General features: G+C 34.2%; 1 protein-coding gene across 1 annotated transcript in view; it reads left to right on the forward strand.

Annotated features, from left to right (window-relative positions):
- The window catches only part of Col24a1 (collagen type XXIV alpha 1 chain), a 403,759-nt gene that overhangs the window by 32,891 nt on the left and 360,721 nt on the right, over positions 1 to 10,147 (forward strand). The window contains exons 4-5 of the mRNA XM_023699052.1: positions 5,346 to 5,399; positions 7,967 to 8,020. Coding sequence (XP_023554820.1) covers positions 5,346 to 5,399; positions 7,967 to 8,020 — 108 coding nt within the window. The remainder of the gene's footprint in view (positions 1 to 5,345; positions 5,400 to 7,966; positions 8,021 to 10,147) is intronic.

Here is a 10,147-nt window from a genome sequence, read left to right on the forward strand (position 1 = left end):
AACCACTTCTCTTTATTGATTTTTTCAGTTTTGTTTCGTCAATTTTTGTTGCTTTCAACTTGACTTTCATCAATAATGGCTTCCTTTGGGCACTTTTGTATCTTAAATTTGTTTAGTACACACTTAGTAACTTTTGTTCTTTCTTTTCTTGCATGTAAACTTCATCTCATAAGCTTTTGTGCTTTTGTGGAGAAATGTTGTATTGAAATTCTTTGAAAATGTACTGAACTCTATAACTGAACTTTGTCTGTTGCATGAAGTTATTAATTTCCCATCTAGTAAATGATGTTAACCTACTCTGTTTCTGTCCCCTCCTTCTCCTATTCTCTCAGTATCCATGTATAAGGCCCACACCAGATAATTTTTGGTCATTGCAATTTTAAAAATAAAGGTAACACGACCTGAGCTCTTTTGCAATAGTACAGCGAGAGGTTATGTCGAAGAAGGTGGAGCAGTACACAAAATCAAATCCACATACTGTCCTAAGCACTGCCTTAAAATATTTGTTTTGTTGCTATATCTATTTTTTTCTACTACCAATTTTGAGGCAAGTCACCTCTCATTTTCATATGCAATTTTTTTAATCCTCATACCCTGCGTTCTCTGGGAAATGATATGGTGATTTATGTTCTTGCCTTTTATACCCTCTCGACACCAGAAATCCCCTATGTTTAGATTCAGTCGTAGATCATAAAGATGATGAGTTGTCTCTCTTGAGTTCAACATTGCTTATTCTTGGCTCTTTGCAATTAGGTCTTGGCTAGCTCATGTGTTTTTCCTTCTGTGGCTTGCCCATCCCCTTAAACATCATCACTGTAGTAAAGGCTTGCTAGAATTGAAGCTAGATCTCAGCGTTTGGGTTCTGAGATATTTGTGTCTTTGTTTTTGGTCACCTCTCAACATCTTTTTGTAATTGAAATTCTTTCAGTATTTGGCAGATACCTTCATACTTGGTGGTCTGTGACTGTGGTCTTTTGTTTCAAAATGCATTTTCCTTCTTTTAGTGTTTTTTTGTTGTTTTTTGTTTTTGTTTGTTTGTTTTTGTTTTTTTACGTTTGGTGGGTTTTTGAGGAGGCAAGATAGTCTTAAAACTTTTCTCACTTTTCCATCCTTTACCAAAAATCCCTAGTGATTTTTTAAAATTACAAGTCAGATCACATTTTACTTATACTCTTCAGAGGCAGAACATAAAGATGTTTATAATAAACTAAATGCTGTGTATCTTATTGTACAGACATGGATGTGTCCTCACGACCTCTGTAGCCTCATCTTATTCCATTTTCCATCTATTAGATTTTTAAGGTCCTCAGTGAGAATATAACTTCTATTGGTCTCTTGTGACATATCATTTTTCATTTATCCTTATGTTCCGAAATTTGATTTTCTTTTTTCATTTCTCTTTGTCTTTTAAGTCCGACAACACTTTCTTAGGGAAATCTTCTTTGACACTACAATGCATCTTCTTGGGTCCACTGTATTAATCTCTCACAGTTGCCTTTTTTCCTTCATAACATTAAATAAAATTTACAATAGTGTGTTTTTTGTTAGTATTTTTATGTAGTTTGTAAATTCCAGGGGAGGTTGGAATTTTGTGTTGTTTACTGAGAGTATGAATGATGAAAAAGGGAATAAAACATAAAGGATTTTGAAAGTTAACTGACCAGAGGTTACTAAATCCTAAAAGTAATGACTTACTGGCCTAATAGTGCTTCTGGCTCACTCCATAGACTTTCCTAATAGTAATAAAACATAAATTTATTGAGGAATTGCTGTGCCCCATGCATACTTTCAAACAACTTAACTGAACTACGGTTTACTAGTTAACTAATATGTACTAGGCACAGCGACAGATGTTTCATGTATAAAAGCTTTAATCTTCATAATGACCAGAATAGGCAGGTTTTATCATTAATATTTTAAACATAAGAAAACTAAGACTCACAAGAGTTAATGGACTTGTCCACAGCAATTCAACTACAATGAATGAGGGATAGTTTGAATTTCTACTGGGTGATTGCAAAGCCATTCTTTATAACCAAATTATACTTTCTTTAAATAACATATAACCTGAAAGTTAAATTTTCTACTACTTTATTTACAGAAAATGATTTATTCTTCCCCAAATGGCATGTCATTAAAGATTATGTTGTTTTCCTGGTTTCAGCAAATGTCTATTAATAATATACTTATCAAAAATTTGGAAGCACAAAATTGTGGAGATATGAAAATTGTTTTTTTATTTAATAAATATTAAAATGTCAAATATTTCAATTTTGACATAAAATGTCCTTTCTCTTTCCCCTAGTGTTTAATATTAACTAGTTCTTTGTTCAAGTGGGCAGCTATCACAGAATGCTACAAAGTAGGAGACTTACATACATCATAACTTTATCTCTCATGGCTCAAGAGGCTGGGAAGAACAAGATCAATGTGCTGGAAGACTTGGGCTTGAAGAGGGCCTGCTTTTTGACTCACAGATGGCATTTTTACACTGTCCTCACATGGAAGGGACAAATGAGCCCCTTGGGGCTTTTTGATGTAAGAGCACCGGTCCACTGATAAACGTGTTACCCTTTTCCTAATCATCCCGCGAAGGCCTGGCCTCTTCATACTATCACTTTTAGGTTAGAATTCTAGCATGTCACCTTTAAGGGGACCAAAAGAGTCAAGCCACAGAGCACCCTAATGTCAACTACCTCTTTAGGTGAATGCAGTATTGTGTTCTTTAGGCACAAAGTTGTGTGACCACAGCACTAAATAAAACTAGAAGTTTATTCCTTAAAATTTTAGTTCTAGTTTCTCCTTATTTTTGAAGAACTAAGTTCAAAATAATAGTGTATGTTTTGATTGTAACAAGAGGACCAAACCTACTTTGAAAAAAAGATGCCATGTTTTCCTTCACAAAATCATTTATACTCACTACGTAGTGAAGACTGGCCTCAAACTTGCAGTGATCCCTTGAGCTCAGCCTCTCCAGTGCTGGGCTTACCGGAATGGCCACTATATCCAGAAAAAATCATTTAAGCTAGTGAGATAACAATGACTATGAACATATTTGAAAAACTCCAGAAAGAAAGTACTTTTAGAACGGGGCTGAGTGGAAATGGTGACCCTCAATAGCAAATTTATGAGTTCTATCAGGTTGGGGGGTAGGAGAAGAAAAAAAATAACAATTGAAAAAAATGGACTATTTAAAATTTATAATAAATATTAGAAAACTAAAAATGACTGATATTTAAACTTGTGTGCCCAGGGTGAGAGAAAACAGGAAACATAATGGAGGATAGGTGTTGGGAAGAACTTGTTCAAATGGTAAGGTCAACAAGGGAGTGAGAGTGACAGAAAGAAAGGGAAAAATGGAAAGACAAGAGAAGAAAACAATGGAAACAAAGCTTTTGTAAATGAAGAGGGGAAAAGGGTTGATAAGAGGGGAGGGAAAAGGGAAAAAAGAATTAAAATATAATATGTACATGTACAAATTCCCTCTTTTTTTTTTTTTTTTTTTTGTGCTGGAGAATGAACTCAGGACCTTGTGCTTGCCAGGCAGGTGCTTAAGCCACTGAGCTACCTCCCTAGCCCTACAAATTCCCTATGACGAATGTAATCAATATGCATGATAAATATGGACCAATAAAAACCATAGTTTAAAAAGTAAAAAATATATTACTGAGAACTGGTGACTTGAAGTATACAATGTATATAAGACATTTGGAAGAAAATATAGAAAATTCTAGATATTTAAATAGTATAAGCTTCAATAAATATGGGTGACCAATTTTAAATGGTTGCCATTATCAAACAAAATAGAAAATATAAGCCACACTTGAGGCATCCTAGTACAAGCATAGCTGTGTGAAGTTGAGATTATTTGTTAAAGTTCAGAATTATAAAAAATTATGCACTTCAAGATTATAATAGAATATAGATACTAAATTTTTAAAAGGAAAAGAAAATGACTGTGATATTAGCAAAAGAAAAAATTTCAGGAGGTAGTTAATATCAAGATGAATGAGAAAGGAGAACTAGAACTATTACTTATTAACATAGCTTGTTTCTCCCTTGCATAGTTTTCATTGAAATGACTCCCCCAGAAATCCCTTTCCTGCTTTTCCCTTTGAAACTCAGTGTAATTTTAGGTGTGCCTGGCCTTGCTGTGGATTAAATTATATGAAATTACATTTTCCTAATTTAAAAATAATCATATATTGGTAACTACATATGGTTCAACCTGGGGTCATTCTTTTATTTTATGAACAATTATATATAGTTTACCATTCATATATGTATAACTTCAACATTAAATTCATTATGTTACACTGTTCATTAGTGATGAGACTAGTATTTTAACTTTTTTTTTTTTTTTTTTTTTTTTTTGGCGGAACCAGGGATTGAACTCAGGCCCTTGTGCTTGCCAAGCAAGCACTTTCTCTACTGAGCCATCTCCCTGGCCCCAAGTATTTTAACTTCGATGTGTTTAATTTAAAGCTTATTTACTGAAATAATGAATAGTGCTTAGCTGGAATATTTATATTCATTATAAACAAAGCAATGCCAAATCAACAGAGTGCCCAGTAATAATTAAATGAGTGAAGAAATGAATATGTGCTCAACTGTATCACAAGTGAGCATTTATTCTTCCATAGTTGTTTGTTAAATAAAAAACACAACACAAAGCACTGTATGAAGAAGTAAAGGAGTAGTTTCCTGTTTGTCACTTGGTATAGTTTAAGAATAACATTTGAAGAACTCAAAGCACCCTAACAATTGTTTAGGTTTTGCTTTCATATTTTATTTTGTAAGTCACTTCATTATTGACTTCCTGATGTGCTGTATTTGATATAATGAAGATTTATTGCTGCACATAGAAAAAGAATGCCATCATAGCATGTTAATGCATTATATAGATCCTTAGCACAATGCTTTTAAAGAACATAAAATGGTTGAGGCTTTCATTTCTCAAGGCAAATCTTTATGAAATGTAGTTTTAAAAACCTGAAGTTCTTGGTCTACAAACCATAAATTGAATTCCTCCTTCTGTAATAAAAGTAAATTTAGGTAAAAATCACCCACAAAAATACTAGTTATGGTCTCTGTAAAAACCAGGTATTCTGCCTGCAACCATAAGTCATAAACTTCTTGCTGCCAATTCTGGCCAGATTAAAGAGGATGCTTGAATTTTAATTTACCCCTGCTGATTCGGATGAGGTGATTAAACTTACTTAAAATCATAAATAACCTTGGAATTAGGAATGCAAAAAGTTATACCAGAATGAGAATCTTACTAAGGCTTGTAAGGAAATATATGTCTACTATCATGCCTAATGTCTAAATACTTGTTTTGCAAGGGTCCACCTGGTCCAGCAGGTATCCCAGGGCCATCAGGGAAGAGAGGTCCACGGGTAAGTATACAGGCTCCATTTCTTGCTGGATGTGAGAATTAGTAACTTTTCCATATTTTTTTTTTGCTAGTATTGTACAATATGTACTTCCTTTGGAAACCTGCCTGGATCTTTACACTTTGCTTTATCTCTGCCAACTCAAGAGTTTAAAAACACGTGCAGTCTTGTGTATTTGAGTACAAACAGCCAGCCAAGGAATTCTCTGTGAACATGTCCAAGAAAGACCTTCCAATTTACAGATTAGTGACTGTCCCCATGCTACTTTAACATTATTCTTAGCTATAAAACGATCTGAGTAGTGCAAGGTAAGGTTCATTTGGGAAATGAAGAGGATTGGGCTGCCTTGAAACAGTGCATTCCTGAGTTACAGAGTGGAAAATATTGGAGCTAGTGACTGGGGAAAAAATTGCCTTAAGGAAAAACCTGCCTTAAGGACCAGCAGTAGTTTCTCACATTACACAGGTCCAGCAAAAGATTTATTGCTGTGTTCGAATTGGTTTCTTTCCAGCCTAAAAACAATAAATGTGGGTTTTTGCTAAAGAAGGGCTTTAGTTCAGTGAAATAGGAAAAGAATTGTGTACTATAAAGATAAATGAAAATGCATTTTATATAATTCACTTTCTTTTACCCTTATTGTATAGAATACAAATAACATAATGTAAAATCAACTTAAAATATTAGTGTAAATGTGTATAGTAATATGAGTTGTCTTATGTAGTTGTGATCTAAGATAAATTTCTACTGAGGTCTAGCTGCTAATAGTCTCTGAATTTCTCCTTAGATTATGTCCTATCACACTCTTCTCATACTGCTTCTAAACTTTGCCCATTTTTCTCTAGCACTGGGCCATTCCAATCCCCTAGCTCTTTGCCAGGAAATTTTGGGCCCTACTTATCTCAGGGTCCAAACTTTGCACTGCGTTTCTTGTCTCCTAAGACTGATCTTCCAATGGGAAGACTTTCAGGTTGTGAATCTGCCCCTATTCCCTCAGCTTCCCTCCCTCATATTCTTTATCTCTCCTTTTGTTTATCCAGTCTTCCTCCCCTTAAAGAAGGTACAGTATGGTTTTTCTCCAAACTAACTAGCCTAATTGTCTTCCTAATATCATCCCCTTTAATCCATTTTTTAACCTGGAAATTACAGTTTCATATTTTTTTCTTCTCCCTAAGTTATGCCACATTTTGCAAAAACCAAAAAAATTACCCTCTTTGAAGAATCCCAAACTTTCACAAGTTTCTGAAAGACACTAACTTCAGTGTGGTACTGCTGAGCCTTGTGAAATAACAACACTCATTTACTGACTTCAAAATCAATTATTACTTTTAATTGTAATTCTAAAGAACAAGTAGTTATTCTAATTCCCATGAATTTTTCCTATTTATTAAAATATATTTTTGAAGGTGACCAATGACATGCTACTCTAATCTTTTTCCTTGGTTTTTATCTTGCTATACATGTCTTCAATGTAGTATTTATGTTACTGATACCTCTGTCTTTCTGAAACACTTTGCTTTGTTACATAATACAGAACCAAAGAGAAAAATAATTATCAACTCTATGTTATGTGTTTAGATGAAAGTATGGCTAAAGAATATGGAAATGGAGTACTAAGTGCAGGAAGTCTAGAGACCTGGAGGCTTTGTATAAAAAATTGATTCTCAATTTTTTTTTTACTGGTTATGATAGTTTAAATTTCATTTGTAACCACTTTGCAAGATTGTTCTAAAGTTTAGAAATGAGAAGATAGGGCATAAATACAATTCCTAGCACAAGAATTAAGTACTCAATAAGTAGAGTTGATTTTCAAATTGTAATTGTATAGTTGATCAGTGAGGTATAATGAAATTAACAAATGTTTATAGTTGACCAATACATTCTAAGTACTGCACTAGTAATATAAAATGAGTCTCTCTACAATGAGTTGATAATCCTATAATTTAATAGAATATTTCATGAATCAATTAAAATAACAGAAAAATGTCTAAATGATGGATTAGAGGTATCCCAAGGCAATATACATTTAATTGTCAAATGAATTTTATGTATAGTAATTCCTACAAAAGTTAACATGGAGATAAATTACTGCATACTGGTATGGCCAGAATTTAGAGATGAGTGGGGCATATCAACTGAAACTTGAAGAATGATTTGGAAAAGTGTGGGGTGTAAGGTAAATGAAGTGTAGCTCAGGCTTGCTTATCGTATATGTGAAAATCAGCTATGGAAAGGGCCAGTGCCTCTTGAGACCGTATTTTGTTAGGCTTCTTAGTCTGCACCAGAGTGAGCAGCATTACACAGCATGCTGTGGCTACAGTTAATACAGTGACTAAGGGAAGCGGACTGCTGGAGGCAGGGTTATGAAACAAGATGAAAGCGTAGCTCTCCTCTGTTACCAGTATAGTTATGCTTAGTCTTATTTGAGATCTCAGCATAAAGAACATTTGGGGGAAAAGATAATGTTTAATCTATATTATTTCACAAATGTTTATTCAAATATGAAAATAAATACTAATTTGTATCTGTATTTATCTATTCCAAGAAGAATAAATCTTTTTCAAAATTTGCAGGGTATACCAGGGCCACATGGAAATCCTGGATTGCCTGGATTACCAGGTCCAAAGGTAAGTTACTGATCAGGAGTACCACATGATTTTCTTGACTTCTACAGGAAGTTCCTTCACTTTTAACGTCAGCTATGGGACATGAAAGGTCTTTGATGTGTCAGGTCAAGATTCTCTAACTAGGTTGTCTTAACTTAGAAGACAGCCATGTTTCTCTAAAAGCCTATCAAACTTGAATTTATATGTTTAGTGGTAAAATGACACACAGCCCTGCTTTCGTATTCTAAAGTGTTAATTGTCAGAACATGTAGTTATGTACAGAAACCTCTGAAGTATACAGATTATGATTTTGAGCATGATAAATAATAGCGTAACATAGTAATATGAGCATAGGAAAAAGTATGAAGAAATACACCTAAGAGGTGCTCTAGGAATAGAACCAAATACTTCTGCTATATATGAGCTAAAGAAAATTCTAGCTATTTTGTTTTTCTTCGTGGCAAGAATAACAGAACTGAAATTATCAGGCATTGTAAAAGCATATAAAAATCACTTTGTCACTTGTATAGTAAATGATGTATTCATTTCAGAAAGCTTACCTCAACCAATAGAGCAAGTTATGGCAACCGCAAGTTTAGGAAAGTTTAATGGAAATTGGGAATGTAACACATTATGGTATCTTCAATAAATGCATTTAGATTAAGAGGTCTTACATAAATTTTTAGAACTAAAATGTGTTTTACACAGTTAAATAAATAATGCATATAAGATACCTGAGAGAATCCTGGCACAGAGTTGATACTTAAGAAATGTTATTTCCAGGCTAGTTTCAGCTCAGTGGTAGAATATATGCCAAGCATTTGAGGCCATGGGTTCAATCTCTACCTCAGAAAGATGAGAAGGAGGGAAATAATGTCATTTTATTTCCTTTTCCTTAGAGTAGCTATTCATTCAGAGACAAGGTAAATTAAAAATAAAATTATTACTAGAATAGCAGATTCACTATTTGTTAAATAGTGTTGTAGCTCTTTGGACAGCACCTTAGTTATATAGAAATATAGTTTACTTATAATCGTATTCTTAAATTATGAAAATACAGTCTATTTTATTAAAAATAATCAAACAAAAAAAGCTCAACATTGACCTGTGAAAACCAAAGGCACAATGAACTTGTCTTCCTTTAGTTGTTTATCTCAGGTGGTCATCACAATGATATAAAACTGACTGATCAATCACATGAAATTTGTACAGATTAACCTCATCCCCATGCAATCTAAACAATTTAATTTCCTCGGAGTTGAGAGTAGAATGGTGATTACCCGAGGTTGTGGAGGAGCTGATAGAGGGAAAGATGAGAGGTTGATCAATGGGTACAAAGTTACAACTAGAAGTTCTGTTGTGCTAGTTCACATTTGGGTGTCTATGGGTGTTATGGTTTACGAGTAGTTGTCCCCGCAGAGCCTCATGCAGTTATGGGGCAGCTTCTAGAGTTTGTGATTAATTCGTGATCCAATGGATTATGGGTGTGAGTGTGAGTGCTATTCCTGCCCTGGGGCGAGTAATCTGGGTAACAATGTGAGGAGAGGAGAGAGGTTTGTGAGAGGCCACAACTGCTGCCCCTCCCTTGGCTTTTTGCTGTTTTCCACCACCATGATCAGTTGTTCTCTGCCTTGTGCCACTCTGCCTTGGAGCCAGCTGAGTATGGACTGAAACCTCCACTAATTGAGCTAATAAACCTTTCTTTCCTTAATTGTGGATGCTGGGTATTTTGTCCCAGCAATAAGGAAAAAGTTACTAAGACAACAAGAAACAGTTATTTTGCATATATTTTAAAAAGCTAAAAGAGGGGATTCAGAAATGTTTTTACCATAAAGAAATTCTGAATATTTTAAGAGATAGATATGTTCAATCTGATTTGTAAACACTACAAGATGTTTACATGTATTGCAAAATCCATGGCACCACATAAATATGTATAATTTTTATGTTTTGATATATCAGTGTGTTTACTGCATGATGGAGATTATCCTAGGAAGAAAAGAAAAACTTAAAATAGTGCAGAAAAAGCAATTCCAATAACATCCAGATGAGAGACAGTGGTGGATTTGTCTGTTTCATGAGAAAAAGGGACAGTATTTTAGAACAGATTCAAATGACAGTAGGTTGGATTGTGAGAGCTTATGAGAA

The sequence above is a fragment of the Octodon degus genome, unplaced genomic scaffold (genome assembly GCF_000260255.1).
Source record: "Octodon degus isolate 3935 unplaced genomic scaffold, OctDeg1.0 scaffold00109, whole genome shotgun sequence".
Classification (NCBI taxonomy): Eukaryota; Metazoa; Chordata; class Mammalia; order Rodentia; family Octodontidae; genus Octodon; species Octodon degus.